The 21,517-nt window shown below is 44.4% G+C and overlaps 1 protein-coding gene across 5 annotated transcripts in view; it reads right to left on the bottom strand.

Annotated features, from left to right (window-relative positions):
* Positions 1-21,517, bottom strand: part of LOC141949526 (rho GTPase-activating protein 7-like) — a 71,747-nt gene that overhangs the window by 17,418 nt on the left and 32,812 nt on the right. For 2 of the 5 annotated variants that reach the window (XM_074883224.1, XM_074883223.1), the window contains exons 2-11: positions 15,362-15,433; positions 14,097-14,178; positions 12,634-12,697; positions 10,040-11,397; positions 9,423-9,593; positions 8,556-8,715; positions 6,915-7,113; positions 4,956-5,172; positions 3,018-3,132; positions 248-431 (exon numbers count right to left, since the gene is read on the bottom strand). In XM_074883224.1, the coding sequence (XP_074739325.1) occupies positions 324-431; positions 3,018-3,132; positions 4,956-5,172; positions 6,915-7,113; positions 8,556-8,715; positions 9,423-9,593; positions 10,040-11,397; positions 12,634-12,697; positions 14,097-14,178; positions 15,362-15,433 (2,546 nt within the window). In that variant the 3' untranslated portion in view covers positions 248-323. Of the gene's footprint in view, positions 1-247; positions 432-1,395; positions 2,584-3,017; positions 3,133-4,955; positions 5,173-6,914; positions 7,114-8,555; positions 8,716-9,422; positions 9,594-10,039; positions 11,398-12,633; positions 12,698-14,096; positions 14,179-15,361; positions 15,434-16,918; positions 17,039-21,517 lie in introns of those variants that run through there. The other 3 variants (XM_074883226.1, XM_074883227.1, XM_074883225.1) reach the window with 3 other exon arrangements.

Raw genomic sequence — 21,517 nt, 5'->3', positions numbered from 1 at the left:
AGTATGGCTTCAGAAGCTGCAGGTACAGAGGCAGACAGGGGAGGCTGTGGGCACAGCTCAGAGCAGTTCTCTGCAGGAACCAAACCCCACAGGCCCATGCCCAGGGCAGCTCTGCTTCAGCCTGCAGAGTTTAAGGACTGAGAACTTAGAACACCCACGAGCACCTCAGAAAACCCTCCAACCACAGTACAGTCGCCCAGACTCCCAGAGCCACCCTTACTCTCATGACTCCCGCCATCCTCTTTACCTTATTTGCCAGGTGTGAGCAGATCACCCAGATTTTGATGCCATCTCTGGCACCCCCCAGCAGAGCACATGAGCTCTCAAGGCAGCCAAGCAGTCTCAGCCCAGCCCAGCAGTGTGAGGCCCTGGCGCTCAGGATGCTTCTCTCGTGAAGTTATTAGTGAGCTGATCAAGCAGCAGTCAGGTACCTGCACAAGAGATCAAACACCATACTCAAGGTCTGAACTTCAGTGTAACGCACCAGGGAGCTGTGACCCACCACCACTTACCAGGACAATGGAGTGCAGGCTGTGGGGTATAACACACACATCCACATCGCTGCCCTGTACCAGCCCTCAGAAAAGGGGTGGCTTCCTGAGTGCCCCTCAGGACAGCGGTGTTACGGGCCGTGCTGTGGGAGCAGCACCATCATCTGCCTGCAGTGCTGGTGTAGACAGGCAGGCAGGAGCAGGAAGCCCAGGGGAGGTGCAGATCAACTGACTACATTCCCTCAGAGGATGCCATAAGGGAAATGCCTTTCCCTGCAGCAGCAATGGTTTTAATCCTTACAGAGTCAGCAAACCTCTTTGCTGGCTGCATATCAATCTCACATAACCACAAGGCCAACTGCAAGGCGGTGGGCCATGGCTCCTGCCTTTGCTTTGGGATTTGTCAGAAGCTCTGCTGTGCGAGGTAAAGCAGCACAGAAATGTGGCTTTTCTACCATTAGAGTGTGGGTGTTGCACTTGATTTAGGTGCTTGGCGACATAAGCATGTGTGTGTGATCTGTATAGATGTATATAGATACAAAAGATATATGTATCTATTTATCTGATATCGCAGGTTCTTTCCCATATAGACAGTTGTGGGGCTGGGCTTGGCTATGGCAGCTAGACTGGGCCTAGCACCATGGCTCTGGCACTGACACAAGCAGCTGCCCAAACCACGTGCTGTGCTACCTGTCCATCCCCTGTGCACGCACACACACCCACACCCTGCGCCCTGGCCCTGCCCTCCCTCCTCCCAGGGCTGGGCCCGGCCTGGGCAGGAGGCCAGGCCCCTCTGGAGCACCCCACCGTGGAGTCGGGGAGCAGCAGGGGCCCGGTGCTGAGCACAGCACCATGGGGTAGGGCTGGGCAGCGCCCCACCAGCCAGGACCCTGTCCCACCGTACCTGAGGGAGAGGCTGGGCAGGCCCGCAGTGGCAGTGGCGACCAGCCAAGGGTCCCGGTCTCAGGAGCCGAGGCCAAGCCAGGCAGGGTCAGGTCTGGTGGTGGTAACAGCGTCAGCCGCGGTCCAGCGATGGCCGGCCACGGCCACGGCGACCAGGCAGGGCTGGGCATCAGCGTCCGGGACTGGGTCCAGAGCAGCGGGTGCGTGTCCAGGCACGGGCACGGCTGAGGCCACGCCGCAGAGCTGCCTGCGACCTCTCCTCCTGGTCACCAGCAGAAGGGGGACAGCCCTCTCCAGGCGGTCCCCGAGTCTCGGCACTGGACCCTGGCAGCGTGGGGGCACACCAGCAGGGCCCCAGCACCCTTCAGTGAGGGGCAGCCCCACAGCAGCACTTGTGAAGAGCCCTGGCTGTGGCAGGAGGGTGCAGGATGTCTGTGGGTCCAGGGGCAGCTTGGAGTCCCTGTGGGGCTATTTCGGGGGTCCATGCAGGCAGGGATGGGGCCAGCTCCCATCTCGCCAGGGCTGACTGTAGGGTGTGGGGCAGGCAGCAGGTGTCAGGGCCCCCCAAGGGGCCTCAGGGCCAGGCAGAGGGGTTCAAAGCCACCACTGAGGAAATGGGGACCTATGGTTGGGCTGGCGGTAGAGAGGGGGGTCACTTAGGAACCCTGGCCAGGTTGGGGACTGATGCCATGGAGAGATCAGCCCCCCAGGCTGGGCTGGGAGATGCGTGTCACTCAGAAGCAAAGGGCTGGTTGTGGGGGTCAGTGCTGGGGGGAGCCCTGGGGCAGGGCCACGTGTCAGTTCAGGGGAGCCGTGGGACAGCAGCCCCTGCCCGGCCATGGTGCTGGAGCAGAGCACGAGAAGGCCTGAGCTGACTGTCGGGGTGCACCAAGGGCTGGTGGCTCCTGAGAGAAAGAGGCCAGGAGTCAAGTGGGATAACGGGGCTGGCAGGACAGCCACCCGGTCCCACAGCACCTGAGCCCGGCCTGAGGTGGCAGCCAGCATCAGCCAAGAGTCCAGATCATCAGACACATCCATGGTGATGCGGTCCAAGGTTGAGCCAGGAAGGTGTCAGCAAAGGAGGTCAGGATCAGGTCCAGTGACAGTAACCAGGGTCAGCCACAGTCTAGTGATCGCCAGGCAAGGCCATAATGACGAGGAAAGGCCGAAGTCAAGCCGGGAAGTCAGTCTGTGGGTTAAGGTCCAGGTCCAGATTAGTGGGGTCCATGGCCAGGCACAGGCATGGCTGTTGCTCTGGCCAGGCCCCAGCAGCAAAACCTCAACTTCAACCCCACTCCCACAAGAAGGGATGGTCAGGCCCGGCCGGGGCCTCCCCGCAAGAGCATATGGCAGCCTCTAAGCTGGCCCCAAGCCCACGGACTCAAACTCCCATAGCAGTTGAGGGATGGAGGGGGAAATGGAAGAATGGTCTCACAGCCCTTACAAATAGTTGCAGCAAAATCTGCAATGACATTAATTTTCTCTGTACTGGAGTCAGCAGGCTCAGAGAAACAGCTGGGCTAGCAGGGACCTCTGCAGGGCTCTGGCCCAAACTGCTGCTCAAAGCAGGCTGCCTGCATCAGGCTGCTCAGGGCTTTTGCTTTGCTGCAGCAAGTGACATACCTGGAAGAGTCTGTTACACTCCATGATCATGTGGGCCAAGCCCTGCGTTGCTGCCAGGTTCTCACTCAGCTCCCTCTGGTCTGGCTTCCCCAAGCTGCACTTCCTCTGACTAGATCTACGGAGAGGGGAAGGCGAAAGGAAAGCTGTGTGAGCAGGGTGCTGTGAACCTCAAGTACAAGGTGCCTTGGGGCTGGAAACCAGCAGTTTCAGCAAGAACACTGCATTGAGGGACCCTTATGTGCCATATAGGTGCTCGTGTTACGTTACAGCAGCAAGGTCCATAGACAATGTTCCCTTCCAAAAGTGCCCGGGGCAGTCCTGACCAGCAGTAACGTATGCCCAAGAAAGGCAAGTCAAGGCTTTTTATTCCCGAAGCACATCATCACACACTTGGCTAAGGACAGCAGTGACCTCAAACTGACTCGTGTGTAGCCTTCAAATACCAATCTCCTTTGATACCCTGCAAAGCCCATGTAGAATCTTTTAAATCCTTTGGCCCAAACCACACCAAACACATTTCAAAACAGTCCCCTCTTTTAATCCATAATCATTATATGACATCATTAATCCTGGCTTCTGATACTTTTATCTATGTGCATTCCTGCCAAATGGCTTGAAAATTGGGTGGAAGATAAGAGTCCTCAGCACTGCTCCTCAAAGTCGGACCTGTCAGCTTCTACCCTTTGAAGTGAGAACCCTGCACTACAGCATTAATGCCCAGTTGCAAAAAAGCTAAATCTTCAAAGCATCCTGGCTTCTAAACAGTGACAACAAAGAGAAAACTCAGTTTCTACTCTTGGTCCTAGTATTTCAGAGTTAACATTTATGCTAACCAAAGAGGTCCAGCTCTCAAAGTATGACTTCCAGGAGCTCAAACACAACTGCAACCCAGGAAGGACCTGCTGCCACTACAGCTCCATCGCACCCCACACCTGCCCTTGCCATGACCACTCGGCTCCCTGGCCACGTGCCGGCTCAGCCGGGCAGCCCTGGGCTCTAGTTACGCTTAGGCATTTTGGGATGTTTTGTGCCAGTCAAAAGAAAAGTCCTTAGTGTTTTCTTTCCCCCCTCTGTGCTATCCACAGCCTGCGTTATAATCCTGAAAGATCCCAATAGCACATCTAACAGCTCTGCTTTGGAACCAGTTCTCATCTCTAGATCCCCCTGTGAGGTGATGAACTCGCTACGCTGATGGGTGCACAATGTTTCCATCACAGTCAGCTGTCCTTTCCTACGCTGATACGTGTCTGTCCATACACAGTAGCATGGAGTAAAGCAAACAGCCCTGCCTCAGGAGACCAGATAAGGCATGAATGCTCTCAGAGATTATTTGTCTACTTTGGCCCAAGGGCACCTTCCTCCCTGCACGTACAAACAGGGAATGTTATGCAACCCAGATACTTTTACTTATTAAGATAAATTTACAGAATTCCTGTGGCTCAGTTTGGCAGGAACGATCCCCTTATCACCCAGCAGAACTAGTGCCAGCAACTGCTACAATCTGCCAGATATCTGAGGGCCTTAAAGCTGCACCTGGGCTTGGGTTGCCAGTGCGGGAGCTACACTGTCAACGGCCAGCACTACCTTAATGCAAACAGTGGACCACATATGCCGGGTTCCTGGGCAGCTGGACCTGTGGGCAACCACAAAGAGTACAGCAGCTGTGAGGGGGCAAGCTAGCTCGCATGGAGACTAGTCAGGAGCATGACAACGGGGCCTTACCACTGTTCTCTACACTGGACAGTGAGCTGCTGGGTCGCTGCATGCCCAGTGGTCAGCTCCTGCTGGACCTGAACAACCATATTTGGGACAAACCCCAAGACATACATACCATTTCCCCCTCAAAAGCAGAGACTGATCCTAGGCCAGCTACAAAAGACATCGTTCCACCAAAGAACCCTATGGACAGCAGCAATGCCAGCATTAAGATGCTAATACCTAGTGGAAGAAGAACTATCTCGTCTCAGGGTGTTGAGGTGAAACAAAGAAGGTGCAAGACAGACAGCAATGTTGGTTGGGGTCATCTGATTTTCCTCAACAAAAGCAACCACGTCTCGCAGAAAGAACAGGAGAATTTTCAAAGCTTCTCGGTTTTCCTTTGGGAGAAGGAGAATAGCAGCCTGGACAGCCTGAAACTGCTGCTCCTTTGGCACATCTGAAAACAGAAAAAAACGATGAAAATCACACGTGACTTGCAGAGGAAGCATCCATCAAGAGAGTCCCAGGCAGCACACTGAAATTGTAGGTTCACCCACTTCCTGCCACTCTAGCTCACAACAGACAAGGCAAAGGTCGTTATCACAGTTACATCCAACAAGTACACTTTTCTCCTATTGCCTGTCAATATGCACATTCACACCCAGTGATGCTGGTGCTTGACTTGCAATTTACCTTGAACACCATGCTAATGAATTTATCCTGAACTGGCTCTGGTTACAAGCCAGCTAAGGTCTTGTCTCCCCATAAAGTGTTACTCCAGAAAGATATTTTGGAGCAGAAAGCTACTCTACTGTCTTTTCCTTTCAGCTTCAGGCATGAGGAGAACAGATGCTCTCAGATAACTCAATTCAGAAAACAATGTTTTGCCAACAGACTTTAATTCACAGTAAAACCCAATGAGACTGTGTGCCCAAACAGCTCCTGCAGGAGAATAGGTATGGTTCATCTTGCCATGCATCCCCCTGTCATGAGGAGTTCTCCAATTTACACCACTACAAAGGGTAGAAGATCAATTATCTTTCCCTTCAAGCAGAAGCACATATGTAGAACATACAAAACATGCTTCTTGGTGAAAGCAGCAGGTTTCTTATCTCCAAAAGATAGTAAATTAATCTGCACACTTGCTCAAGTCACATGTGGCACAAGATGAGTGAGTAGGGTAAATAGAATTCAGTCATTTACTGTTTCTATCCCAAATCAAGAGACAGGAGGTGGACGGTGGCCAGGGTATAATAAGTGGAAGAAAACGGTTTCACATCCATTGGACATAGGAATTGTGGACCTCCTTTCAAAAAGGATTTGTGGATGCAAAAAGAAAACTTGCTTCAAACAAATAAGCAAACCATTTTCAGACAAAATTCTAAAAGGCCTGTCAGGTTAAAAAATAAAACACAACCAAACTTTCACGAACTTAAACCATACACAGGTCAGCAGCAGCTCACTTACTCACGTCGATCAAAGTCACATAAAACAGGCTCAAAATCAGTCCACTCAGAAATCTCATACTTTTTCAAAACCTTTTCTCAAAAGAAGAAACTTGCCTGTAGCAATATCATCATAGTCCCTACAGGAAGTTCCTTCCCCAACCCAGCTGCTTTTTGAAAGTGAATTTCTTTATGGCAAAGTACTGGAGATAGAACCTGTTTAAAACTATATTCAATGCTAGATTTCAGCTTCATGTTTCCTTCTTTTTCAGGTTGAGCCTCAAGGATAGTAAGTGAGTGAGAGCATGGACAGAAAGTTGCAGACAGGCAAAGGTGCTGTTTCACAGCAACTGTGTTTGGACACCTTAATAAAGAAATTTCAATATAACGTGACTTCTTGCACAAGGAGCTACTTCATACCATGAACAAGGGAACTAGATTCTGTCTTTATTTTGCATAAGGAAATGACTGTTTAAAAACACCGTTTAGGAGGGCTGCTACAACATATGCTATTACACTCATCCTTCAAAGAACAGAAAAGACACAATGTTAGAAAACAGCTGGCCCATAGGATGCAGATGTGAAGCTCTTAAGTCCAGAGCTACAATGAACTCATCTTTTCAGAAAAGTCCTGCCTGACTTGTCTCCTCTGACTACAAGGGGACATGGCACTAGTCCTGGTTTGGCCACTGCCTTGTGCAGCTGAACATTAAGATATTTGAGGAACTGGAAAACTATAGATTTTGTTACATACATTGGTAGATGTGGAGGAAAGATTCACAGAGCCTGCTAGTAAATATAGGCTCAGGAAGGTCTCGGAAATACTGCTTCACCATATCTGCCACATCAAATGCTGACTGCCCTTCGTAACATACGTTGTTTGGGTTGGTTTCATTCATCTCTCTTAAAGACAGAATCCTGGATTTAACACCAGATTTTCGGAACAGGCCAACCTGTGGGTAAAAGAGAATATTAAAGACAAAGAGAGGAGTCATCAGGAATCAAACGTCTGATAAATAATTGATTTTTCACTTTCCTTTTGATAGCTAAGACCCTATGGTAGTGGGATCTAACACCAAAATATTTTTGTATCGTTAGAAGCAGCACAGATATTCCTCCCAGGCAAACCATGACTGATGTTCACAGAACCAGCTGTGAAAGACATACCAATTTCCATGTTTTTTGTTTGCTTTTTATTTAATGCAAAATTACTCTTTTTGACTTTTAAAAGCATTACTACTGACATCTGTCAGTTTGCTTGAGCAGGCTATGTTCACACATTAGAACTGCAAGTTTCTAATGCACCAATGTGTGTCCATCCAAAAGCAAATGTACATTGACGCCCATGCTGGAGCAAACTCAGACGGTGAGATCCGCAAGGTTCAGGTTTAACATCTGATAGGTCTGATACATCTGATACATCTAATATATCTACAGGTTGGCAAAGGGCAATTGCCATTCTGAGGGAAATTATTTTATTTTTAATATGAATGTCAATTGAGTTTCACACAAAACCTAGATTTAGAAGTTTCCCATGAACTTGACCTCAACAAAGCTTCTGCTGAAAGTTTCACTGTGTGCCAGAGACAGTATTTGTATTCATTCGTTTATTTATATTAACTTAATAGATACCATGACCTCAAAATGAAACACACTGCCTTCGTGAGAAACCGACTGCTCACACTCCGGTATGTGACATCAAATCTCATCGTAACTTCACAGGATGCACACATTTTTGTACGTTGGCATGATATTACACACCTATACAATTGCGAAGCACAGGAGAAAAAAAAAAAAAAAAAGCCCTTTCTTTAGCTAATATGTCTCATGTCATGGGGTCTCCCATTTCTGCAACTATGCTATGAAAATAGCATACGCAACACACACTTCCACTGCCACGCACACATCTCCACTTAGTGGATAAATACAGATTTGAGATCCAGAGAAAGATGTTACAGGCACTGCTATACTATGTTTTATCTCTGCTTAGTGGTACATTTCAGCTGAAACAAGATTAATTATCACATTAGCTCTGGCACTACCAGCAACCATGGACAGAGGGAATAACAGCACTGTGTGGTAGATTTACTTCCTAAGGGAGCAGAGACATGCTGCCTTACCAGAAAAAGACAGTTTGACTGCCTGCGCCAAGAGAACTGACTGAAGATGATCTCAGTGAGGCAAGGCACAAAAAACCAACACAGGACTAAAGCTATTCCCAGAAGGAAACAGCACTGGTATTTCCTCACAGGCCGCCCTGCTCAGACCTACACTTTCTGCCTATTCAGAGCCTTAGGAGGCAAGAAAGTCCCTCACAAAATCTGGAAGCAGACTTGTTCCCTGGAGCAGATCTGTTTAGGTAACAGAGCTGCTTTGAGCTGCCTCAAGTTCATACCTGGTCAAGAAAGTGGCTTCTTAAATAGTCCAGTGCTTGCAGTATGCCGTTAGGCAGTGGGTGGCTTGTTCGCTGAACATTCAGAAGTAAAGGAACCCCAAACACATTTTTGTCCTTGTAGTCAGAGGCTTTTATTTTTTTAATGAACTTTGGTATAGTCCTGAAAACAAAAACCAGTGCATGCAACTCATTAGCTCTCCAGCACAATTCTGCCTGCTACTTTAGTTAGATGCATGGGAAAGGATTTATTTATACTTGCACAACCCCAAATTCTAACACATACCTGTACACATAGCATCATAAGATAGAGAGAAAATCATTACGGGCAATTACTGGAATGACTTCCTCATTTCAAAACTGAAATTAGCTTTAATAAAGCATCCTCATGTGAAATATGTTCCATCCCACTGCAGGCTTTTTTCACTTCTTTCTATATTCAAGTACCAGATGCCTATCACAAGATACTAACTGATATTTTTAAGTCCTTTGAGTGACTGACTCTGCCATTGTTTTAGTTCAAACAGAGACTTGACGCTGAAGAGATAGATTCTCTGCCCAGCCAGATCTCACCTCAGGTCCTGCAATCTCTGTGAAGAACCTCTGACAACGCCCTGCAAACCGGCAAATTTAGAGAGAAACTATAACGTGCTCTAAAATCAGTAACAACATGACCACCAGTGAGGAGCAAAAGTGCAGTCCATAGCAGAGGAAATCCTGGAGCCATTGAAAAAACCACGAAACTGCCACCGATTTAACAGGATGAAATTCCTCATCTGACCATGTGTAATCTAGGCAGATAAGGAAATTCACCGCTTACATCAAATCCTCTCTTTCCAACATGGGTTGCTTTAATATTAGGCAACTTACCAGTTCCAGCCCTGCTTACTGGAAGGGGAATATTTGTCCATTAAAGCAGTGAGTTTCAACAAAGCCAGCTTTTGTGTCCGGGCTAGCTGGGCAGCTGACTGGCTATCAGTATGGATGGAAAGGCTTTCCAAGTTCACGCTCTCCTCCACAGACCAGTGTTGCTTCCTGTGCCTACAGGATAAATATTGTTTAAGTTTAGGACTATTTCTATTGTCCTGTTAGAGCCTTAGGAGCTTCACAGATGCAGGCAGAAAACTAAATGACCTGCAGTTGCCAAACACCATATTGTTAGCTTCATTTAAACAAGGTACTTCTCATCCAGGAGGTACTCTGGTAATACAAAATGTTTCAATAAGAAATACAGCAAGCTAGCCATAAAGTCTGATTCCAAATGTCTAAGTGCTCATGTAGATCGTGAGTGCCCTACTTTCAACCGAGCTGATGTAGATACCAGAGTGACTACAGACCAGCAGTACCTGGCACCAGCGGTGCAGATCCAGAACAGACTTACTTAAGAATACTTTGTGCTGGAAAAGCAATTACATTTTGAGTGGAGAGAATCAATGGGGAAAGGTTCCCAAGGGGCAGGCTACTAGGGAAACCCAAGGATACCTGACCTGTTGGTCTTTTTAGAGTCTGTCATGTATGCCAGGTCTGCAGAACTGATCTCCTTGCCCAGTTCACAGCTGCTCTCTCTCTCGGTGGTTGCGAGGTCTGCTGGCTTATGTTCTGAGCCCTCTGTTTCAAGACAGATTTCTTTAGGTGAGGATGGATACAAAGAGGTCAAGTCACTTGCAAAGTCTGAATCCCCATCATCTGAGAACTTCTCTGTCCACTGATCAACCAACTTTTTGAGACCTTTGACATCTTCTATAACATTATTCAGTTCTGAAAAAACATCATCATCACCAACTTGTGCTGCCTCCAAATGATCAAGTTCAATATTGGGCATGTTGTCATACACACTTAGCCTGTTATCTGTGCATGAAACAGGGCTCCTGGGGGCTTTGGAGTCCTTGGAACTGCTTCTGCTCCGGCTCCTCCTGCATCCATGAAAACTCCCAGTTCTCCAGTTGATGGAAGAATTGTCTCCTGGAGACAGGGAGCTGTTTGTAAGTGCTTTGGGGAAAGTGCCAGGTTTATGGCCTTGTGGTATTTGAAACATCTGGTTCATCCGTAACTTCATGTCATTTTTTAGGTTTTGCTGAGATAGATCATTCCACAGCAAGAGCTTGTTAGAATCCAAGTCCTCTGCATACACCCCCCTTCCTTCACAGTGGCTTTGTGGTTTTATAAGAGGACTTGGACTGCTCGCTATGTGGCTATTTTCAGACTGGTTACTGCTATTGCAATTCTGGGGAGAAAAGGAAGAATTGTTCTTTGTTTGGACACCAGAGAGGTCAGAAATATTTACACAGTTCAGCATCTTCATCTTTTCTTCATTAAGTCCTTCCAGAAGAACAGGTTCACTTATTACAGGTTTGGCCTTTGACTGACCACTCCTTAAGTTGCAGCTCCTTAAGTGCAATTTCTCCATTTTCTTTAGAAGGCTCTTCCTCTTTTTATATGGTGACTTATCCAAAAGCTTCCCCTCACTGGTGATACGCAAAAATTCACTGGGGGGAGGAGAACAACTAAAAGTAGAGTCCAGTGAAGCCACCTTAATTGAGGAGCATCTTGAGGAACTCATGCTGGTTTCCACATCTTCAAAAGGTTTTGGAAAGTTAGCAGTGTCACTGTCACCACTGCTAGTACTGTGAATTGAGGACACATCATGTTTCTCACTATGATCCAGAAAGATAGTATCCTCACTGCTGATGCTCTTCAGTATTGGACTGCCTGGGACTGATGCACTAGCACCTTCCTCTCCTGGGACACCTTCTAGGCTTTCAATACGAGACCATCTCTGACTGCACCTCTCATAAGCCCATTTGTTACTTATTGCACAAGGTTCATCATCTTCAGAGTCATCACTCTTAGAAGGGGAAAAAAAAAAAAAATCAGGGGCAAAGTTTGGCAAACTTTAAATTACAAAAAAATGTAACAAAAAAGGAGACAAATTTTCTGCCTACCTCCAAAACCCCCAAGACCAACATATGGAAATGTAACCATTCAGTTACTGAAGGTCTGCCCTGAGCTCTGTTCTGTTAGTTGAAAAACATGCTGACAAATCACTCCCAACCATGCTGACAAATCTGGTAAGTTTACCACAGGAAAAGATGACAGATTTGATCTGAGAATGAAAAATTCTGTTCTGCAGCAAATCCAAAGGTTTTGAAAGATAAATGTATTGGCTTTACATGGCCTTTCCTAAAGCCAAACAAATCAAACACTCTTTCATGCTTCTGTGACCAAAACTCATCCATTTTCAGGTAAAGAAGCATTTGGCTGCAGGACTGTGGCAGCACCAATATCTGGCGCAGTCTCTTGGAGCCCTCAGCCTCACCAGCCATTTGCCCCAGGTGCCCCATTTGCTGTATGGTCCCCATGCCATGTCAGCACCTGGCCAGCAAACTGTTAGAGAGATGGGAATGACCTGTCTCTTCTCCATGGACCCTCTCACCCCATTCTTCCCTGATGGCAGAGTGGAAGTTTCAAAAAAACTAGAAGTTTTTCCAAAAGATGACGTTATTTTCTTGCTAGTGCTGCAGTTAATCCATGATACCTAAGAGGCTTTACAATCCTGGTGTTAACCAGCCAAGATGTGGCTGTAACTCTGTTTTAGCTACAGTACATTTTTGCAGCAGAGGACAAAGCCAGCACAGCTAAAACCTATCCAACTTCTATTGGCTAGACATTCAGCATTGACTGACACTATTTGGATTGTCCACTTTAATTTCTTATCCTTCATTTAGTCAGTAAGAGTGAAATTCCACATTCAGGCCTTAAATAAGATGTGAAACTACTTAAGGAAGTAATAAAGACATGCTGAGGTGGAGCCTTGGTGCAACTATTGGACAGTAATGTGTGTCAGATTATTTTTTAAAACTGTTTCAAAACCCACCTCACAAAGTTACAAAATTAACATTACGTAACTTCAATCTCCATCACTATGTGGAAAATGCAAATGGAAGAGCTTTGCAGGATGGAAGAGAAGAGAAAGAAAAGTTCAGAAATTGCTAATCCTTCATACACCTTTTAAAAACAGGTTTTTGATATAATAGTTAAACACATGTTTAATGAGAAAATTAACTATATTTTAAAAGCATACCCGTTTTCTCTGACGGCTTATTTCCACTTTCATTGATGCACACTTATTCAATGTGTTCAACCGTCTAGGGTATAAAAAAACAGACAGAAGTTTTAAATTTAAACTATTTTATTTCTTGGAAACAAACATGCACCAAACTAGTTGTGAACTTCTACCATGCAGTCTTCATTATTGGTGTCAAAGACTGACATTCTGTTAGAGGTTCTCCATACATTTTGCCAAAATCAGCACCAACTAACAACCCCATGATGTTCACAGTTCCAATTCTGCCATCTTAAAATTAGAGAAGAGGACCATAATTAATCAGTTAATTCTAAATCCTATGATGAGCTTTAATGATTGTGAAAAACTGTATATTGATTTAAGATTTTGAAAATTAAAGAAACTCTGAGTGGACTTCTTAAAAAATAAATAATAAAAAAAAAAGACATTAACCTGTATCCTTAGAAAGATTTTATTATCTATCTTCTTAATTAAAACTTGTGGAATCAATAAGGCCCCAAACTAGTCAAGTCACTTAACTGTCAAACAAATATGTGGCATCAACAGGGAGGCACACTGGCAGCCTTCAAGGAACACTCAGGACAGAAGTCATATCAAGAAACAAAATATATCCAAAAGGTTCTCTAGTATCTGCTGTGCATAAGAGTCATATATGCAAACAACTCCTGTCGATGCTCCTGTTACAAGAAGAATTTTAATTCATATGACCTAACAATACAGAAAAGGACCGAACCACTTTCTCAGAAGAGGAACTTCCAGTCCCTTAACAGTCAGAAATTCTCACTGCGTCCCTTGGGTCAGCCAGGTGGTGTGGCATGGATAGTCTGGAGTTCACTCCACCTGCTAAACAACCTCACAATGAGAAGGCTTCAATAACTGCAGGAAGTAGTAAAGTAGAATGCCTCTACACTAGCCTGGCTTACACCCCACTTACATGGGGAAAGTCCAAAGAGCAATAGGTTTGACTTTGCACTGACAATGCAATTTCACTTGTGTTCTGTGAACAGCTGTGGCAAAACAATAATTTTAAATCAATATCTTTTCTTCTCACTCAAAAAAATATCCAAGAAAACAAAACAGAAAACATCTCTTGTGCAGATCATTTTTGCTGTTTATCATCTGGAACAGCTCTGGGGAAGCTCACTAGTCAGAGGAAATCCCTGCACTCTGTAATATCCAATTCTAAAGAGCAAACTGTCATGCTACCATATGCTTGCAGGGAACTGATTATTCTTTCTCAGCCTGCAGACATTTCACATTACAGAAAAGACAGATTTGATGCTTGAGACCTTGGCTGAGGAAGACATGCAGACACATACTTACTTTACCTTTAAATTCTTAAAACAACCAAGTTCAGTGGTTTCCTTCAGTCGCAACATCCGTGACAAAAACTAAGGCATGAAAAGATGAATGACAAATAAGTATGGAATCTGGAGGTATTAAAGATGATTAATGTTTACCTGAATAGTGATTCAATCGCATCTCCATCTAAAAATTCATGATCTTTCCTCACAGTTTTTACATCAATAGGAAACTGCATATCTGTAAACAAAGAAGTTGAATCTGAAATCTGAGTTATAATTGCAAAGACTTTGAATTTTGCAGCATATTTATCGTAGGCAAAATAAATCTATATCTATTGCTATAACCATATATTCACACAAATGTCCTTCAAGTGAGGAGCAAGTGGCAGAATAAATGTAGGTATCTGTCTGCTGTTATTAGTCACAGGTAGACAAACATTTGCTGCATTGCCAGGAGCTTGCAGTGACTAAGTACTACAGCCAAGAAATACAAAATTAAAGTTTTGCTTTAGTTAGGTTCTCTGCACCTTCTGCCTTCAAGTACAGTATAAAACTAAGAGTATTTTAGATGAGCTTTTGCTGATGGCAAGGTACACTGCAGCACATGACACACGCTCTTTGAGGTGTAGTGAGCCCGACAAATCATGCTGTGCTTGAAGCGAATCGATACACCAGCTGAGGAGTTCAATATTCCAACTTCTGAGATTTAGCCTTGCAGATGAGGGAACCTGTGAGATCCATCAGTATTTTCTTGACTTACTTTTTAAGCTTAATTTACCTACTCAGGTCAGGACACTGCATAAACAGCAAGTTAATACAGAGGATTCATTTCCCAGAAGCATGACAATGTACATTTCCAACAAACCGTGAGACTGACAGCTTATATAATGAAATCTGCTGGTCAAACAGGAAGCATTTCTCATGGTATACAGCTTTCAGATTGGGCTCTATTGCTTGACTTCCAATTTTTAATTTCGCAGTGAATGGGGGAGGTGGGAATAAGAGCAGGCAGAAGTTAGTTAGCTCTTTGATAAAATCGCTCTTAAAAATATATTAGCTTTTGTTACATTTAATGTTTGTAACAATAAACATATTTTAAAGAAGAACAGTTTTAAGGTAGAAGCACAAGTATTGTCTGAAAATTACACACTTTCTCAACAAATCCATAGCTCCCCCACAAGTAATGAGCACTCTGTAGCTTTAACAACATGCAAACATGCTGAAATTGCATTGTTTGACTGGCTGGCTGCTTCTGAGTGTCTGTTTTAAAAACTTATGATTGCAAGATGATATTTCCAACATTCTTTTTCAAAATACCAATAAAACAATCTTGCTCAAGACCACAGGCTGGAGAGGCTTAGATGAGTTTTAGTTGCAATCAGTGAGTCGTAAAAAACCCCCAACACTCCAAGGAATCATACCTTCAAACAGCTGAGCATACTGGGGAAAACCAGCAGCCCTCAGCCAGTCACAGGCTTCTCTGGCTTCAATTTCTGCAATAAGAACATAAAATTGTTCACTTACAGTGCTCACAAGAGTCAGTGCTTTCACAATATAAGCAAGCTAATTTTATCTGGTGGATTCTCAGAGGATCTTGTATATGAATGGTTTGTTAGTATATTACTAAAAAGAAAGAAATTCTTGTATGCGACTCACTTGGAGTACATAGCTTTGGAGCAGTCATTCCAACATAGGATACATAGCAAACATGCAAGATGCGAGCACATACTTGAGATGTCATACATCCGTGTACATCAACTACCCCTGAGATTTGGACCTTGAAGCATCTGTTACATGTCGAAATGAGTCACCACAGGAGGGTGTATGATACACATGTCCATGCCTTCCCACAGCAAAGCCCATTCATGCATTCCAGTTCTGAGAGATGGTGATAAGACACAAACAAATCCTATAAATAAACTTAAAATGCTATCACAACATTAATAACACTGGACACAGCCTAAGCATTCCCAGAACGAGAGTTCTCAGGACTACCTGTTGCTAGGGTCTATCAATATTTATTTCCTTGCCAACCACCAATGCAACTTGGCAGTCACTTCAGCACAGCAGATGTCAAGAATTAACTGCTCATTTTGTGACAATTCATAGAGCCCTGTGGCCGATACTGTAACAGTCCCACAGGAGCAGAAGCAGAAGACAACTTCACAGAATCACACAACACTCACCAGATTCCTCAAAAACCTAACCATGTTTAGCATGAGTACATGCCAGTAGGCTCTAAACTCTGCAAATACTAGAAATTACTGGGTCTACGGAAGAGGAGAGGATTCCCATACTACACTTTTTGTATGTGAGTGTACTCCAGCACACATTACAACAGCACCAGTCAAAAGGTAAAGACTCCTTTGAAAGCAACATTTTAAAACTACCATAAAATCAAGCATGCTCAGTAGAGAGAAATGCTTTTAAAGTACCTTAAAATGTAGTGTTCTAGGCTAGAGGAACAGACCTGTTTCTTAAAACTAGTTTCTTTACATGTGCACTCAAAGATTAGGATTCCAAGGCACTTCACATACATACCTATTCAAATTCGCTGCTTGCTTTGCTCTACCTTCTCAGTTGTAAATCATCAGTGCAACAGACTGAAGAAACTCATCAAAAAACTTACAGAACTTCCATGATTTTATTATTCTATTTCTAAACTTTAAATTATTTCCATTATCACTTGATTAATTTGGACAATGCCATCCATAACAAAACTCTATGGCTTTTTCATCCAAGAATAAAGCGATACCACAGGATGATAAGGATATTTCTACATAAAAAGATGCATGACTCCTTTTTTTTTTTTTTCCAAACTGCAGAACAGAAACTAATTTCTTCCACAATAGCCTATATACACCATGCTTACATTTGTTACTGTACTTAGTGCCATAATTTATCATAATCTTTATCATAACACAGCGTTTACTGAATACCAAGACAAGGAACTGATAAAACACAAGCATTGTACTCACAGAGCAAAACAGGAAAGGAAAAATCCTGTAGAAAAGAGCCAGGAGGAGGACCAGTCTAACACCAGAAGTCTTCACACAGACAAAGTCATTTCCACTTAGAAAAACCCAGTAGACTCACTCAACCAGCTCAGCTGTGGAGAAACTATAGCCGTCCTCGTTCCAGACCTCACTTGAAGGCAGTCAACTTGAGCCTGTGCACAGCTTTCCTTAGCTCAGACAGGAGAGTGACTGTGGAGGGGTTGAAGCTTCCCCAGTTCCCAACAACATGAAAAGTACAACTCTATTTTTAGAGCAAACCGAGCCGTGAACAGTGAGGCAAATAAGAACAGGCTAGAAAATATTTTGCAGCTAGTGATGACATTTTCAATGAATATGACTGAAAATAAAATGGTAATGGCATTCTCACACTTAGAGGTGACCTCTTCCATAGGACGAGGACACAGGAGCTGGGGGAATTTTCTTTGCTAATGTAAATCTTCAGGCCTTTTAACGTGCCTTTGCACAGTCCCATGTTGCAATGCCCCTGCTGTATTAGGAGACAACACATGAAGTACTAGTAAGTTCTTGGCCTGCACGTCTACGATTATTTGCCATTAGATTTGCGATTATTTTGCTGCCAAAATAACTACCAAAAAGGTCCTATTGATAACTCTATATTTCAGGGACGTCTATGCTGCCTCCTCCCAGTGCTACTGGAAATTGAAATCATAAAGAGAAAATGAATGCCTAGGAATTTTACTCTGATGAAAGGAAATTCCCAGACCAGCCCGCATTACTATGATAATGATCAATATGAGAGGAGGAAATAAAAAGGAAATAAGAAATAATTGCTCAAAAGGAAATAACTGCTCTCCATAGGGCTGCACTCAGTACTGACGTGCAAGACTGCTTTGCTTTTATGTCATGAGCAGCATGAAGGACAAGTGGAAACTCGTTAAGATAGTAATAGCAGAATACAGATGAAGCACCCCAGCAATGCTCTCCATCAGGGACCCTGGAGAGTTCTAAAGCTCTGAGAATAAAAGTCACAGAGAGGTAAAAGAAGAGCAATAATCATGAGTTAGCCTTAACGGCTAACACTAACATACCCACCTTGGGCAGCAACTGTTATAAACGTGCAACAGATACTTATAAATCCTGCCCTAATGGAGGTGCTAAAGCAGCGATCACAGTTCCGGCAACCTGCATGATGCTTTGAGGCACGCATTTAAAAGCGGCCAAAGTTCAGTTTCCTATGTAAGATTCCTTCACGAAAAGCAGAGACAATTTTCCTGAGGACTCTCTGGGGCTATTGAAAGTACCCTCACACTATTTTTTTTGGCAAGACAAACAGTACAGATGAGCCATTTGTGCAGAAGACCCATTCCTAGCTTCTGACTCTGGCTTGGCTTCACAGCCTGCCTACTCTGCCTTGCCATGCAGTGATGCACCTTCCCAGACAGCCTCACTGACTGGATAGAATTTGCATTCCCATTTCTATAGTTGCACTGTCCCTTGTACAAAACAATCTTCCAGGTTTACCAACCAACTTTTAAAGTAGATGTACTAATAAACACAATCTGATAGCAACTGCTTAGTTCTTCCTGATGTTAGAATAGCTGCTCAGACGCTTGTTGGAGAGAAGTTAGCTGTTCCTGAATAGAAACTGGAAATAGGGGAGCCTTCAGAAAGCCAGTATGGAGCAGCACCCCCAAATACTATTGCAATTGCAAGCATATCTACCTGTGAGCTAGATGTCATACAAGAAGGTGACAATTTTTTAACAATCTTTTGGGTTCCATCTGCACAACTAAATAGCAGAGCAACCTAAACATGTCACCTCTTTCTCATGAACTGATTTCATAATTAAGCAGATGAAAAAAAAAATTGATTTTCTGCAAAGCTTAATATTCTATCTTAGATTAGAGGTAGCCAGCAAAATTTTCATGCCAAGCCAGCTATTTCCCCATGGGCTATTGGGTGATAGGTTACTGCCAGATGCTTATGAGAAACAGTGCACCAGTAGGTGACTGGTGCCATCCTTTGGCTGTACTATGTTACACAGGTCTGTTCTGTGCTGACGAGGATTCAGTCCAGTCCCACTGAACACAGCACTGAAAATGATGCCTGTGCCACAGCCTGCCACAGCCTTGCCCTCCATGGCTGCTGCCCCTTTTGTTCCACTGTGGTGCCACTCGTGCTCCACTGCCCCCTCCCCTCTGGAGCCCCAGAATCTACATCAGCTTGGCTGACATCTCCTCTCCTTCATTCATTTGGGCTTAGAACCTGAAAAACTGCATTCCCCCATCTGAGCACCATCTTGTTTGCAGGCTGGAGAGCAAACCCAGACTCAGGTAGTTAGAAACCAGATGGTACAATGTGTACTAAATCCCTATCAGAATGAATATCAGTGTTAACAGGAGTACTTGCAATAATGAGAAGACATCTGTGCTGAGATTTAGGCCTTCTCTCTGAAATGTTTTCCTCACAAGAAGCACTTTCCTAACAGCAAGGGACAGGCAGCAACTGAAACCATCGAGAAGCTGTATATGAAACAGACCAGTCAGTCTTACTACAAGATAATCACAGACTTCAACTAAAGAGTGTCAAATTGTACTTCAAATTTTTAAAAATACTTGCTCTAAATAAAATGTGGGGATACCCTATTTCAACGCATAAGTACCACGAATCTTATTCTCAGGATGCAGCACAACTTTTCAGTTGCACAGATCTGCTGCCAAAGCAGGAGCCCTGTTTCCTTCCTTTCCCCTCCCCACTGACACACACTGAGCCTGTATGAGCAAGCCTGGTCAGCCAAACTGGCAGGAAACGATTCACTTTTTTTGGCAATATCAGATTTGTGATGCTTTAGCTTTCTGAATCGTCTACCACATGTTCCGATGAGCATCAGTGGCCAGACAAGGGCAGTGGTGGCCACATGCAGGGAGAGGCATGGGAACACGCCACTGCCCACGGGTGGCCACCAGCCCTTAGGGCAGCTCAGCTAGTATGAAATCTTAGTCTAAATGTATTGTTTTTCACTGAGGTGCCTCATTGTAGATCTTCTATTTCAAAGTAATTTTTTAGCACATTTTTTAGAAGCATGGTAGATGCATTGTTTTTGCTTCTTCATCCAAAATAGTTTTCCAGTTTTGACAGGTAAGAATCATACGGTGATCAGGTCTTAAATAATTACAGGGATCTGTGTTTAAATACGAACACCTTCCAAAACCATGCCAGTGAGCAGTTTGAGAGGTTTTCGTGCTGTTTGCAGCACCTCTGCATTAACTACTCCAGGAGCCTATTTGTCCACTTTTCTGTGATAGGAGTGCAGTGCTAGCGAAAGGGAGCAGCTTTTCTCCACACAGCTAGGCGGCTCTCACACAGCCTCTCCTCCCCATGCCATGCGAGTTCAGACAGGAGAACAGAAAAGAGGGTAGGACTGACTCTATTTGAGTACGTATTACACCAATCTGGAAGGCAACAGGAAAAAAATCCGAAGAATTCTGTTCTTTCCCAATCTCACTCATTATATAGGAAGCTTTTTTTTTCCACACGGCATTAATCCTCCTAGAACAGCAAGACAAGCAGACGCCCAGAGCCCCCACCTTGAAACCTGCTTGATTTGGCACAGCACAACCAACTCTTCCAGCACAGCAAGATGCTGCTGCCTCCTCTCATCACTGACAATCCTGAACTATCGTCCCCCTCAGCCTCCTCCAGAACTGGAGGCGACAAGTACAGGGCATGCTTGGCAGCCACACATCAAACTCTGCAATGCATTTTTCCTACAGCTCACGAGCTGTTGGCTGTGAGCTGGCAGGTCCTTTACACAGTGACTTAGATCCTGTCTTTATTGGTTGTGCTGGCAGTGGTGGAAGCGACAAGGCTTTTTCGGGGTCCATTTGGAGATAAAATTATGAGTTTCACATTGCATCTTTCTGGGCTGTGTATGTTCCCAGGGCTATTACTTCCCTATGACTTACAGCTGCTAATAAGGCATTTCATTTTATACACACTCTGTGAAAAATGCATTTGCTGCGCTAGAACTATGATTTCCTGAGGATGTTCAGAACTGCATTATACCTGTGACAGGATTTTCAATAACTGTTTTTTCTTAAGTTATCTCCTCTTACTTAGAGAGTCTGAACATGTTGTCTACTCAATGTTGTAGGCTCAAATGTAATGCTTTCAAAGCAGGGTGTTTGCACTGACCAGGGTAAGCAGTCAGAAACTTATAAAACTGTCAAACTCTCCAAAAGCTGAGATGGATCATAAGTAAATGAAAATGTTTATTCTGTTGTCCCTTGTGCAATGCAAAATAGCAAAGCCTAATTGTACTTTATTAACCCACTCGAGGAAGAGGGAAAAAAAAAAAAAAAAGGGACTATTGCTTGGAATTTTGCCAGGATAATTTAGGCTCCATGCAGATAGTGAATATAAATGTCTGGAAAATGAAAAGGCCAAGATATTTGTCCTCTCATTCCTACTTTACTATCATGCTGGTGTTTTGGAACCGCAGCCAACTCTTCAGTTATCACAGCTGGGAACTGCAATGTATCCCAGTACTTTGTGGCAACCTTAATTGCATCTTTATCCAGCTCCTTGGCATTAGCTTCC

Source organism: Strix uralensis, chromosome 14 (assembly GCF_047716275.1).
Source record: "Strix uralensis isolate ZFMK-TIS-50842 chromosome 14, bStrUra1, whole genome shotgun sequence".
In the NCBI taxonomy this organism is placed as follows: Eukaryota; Metazoa; Chordata; class Aves; order Strigiformes; family Strigidae; genus Strix; species Strix uralensis.
This window is presented reverse-complemented; position numbering and strand designations above follow the sequence as displayed.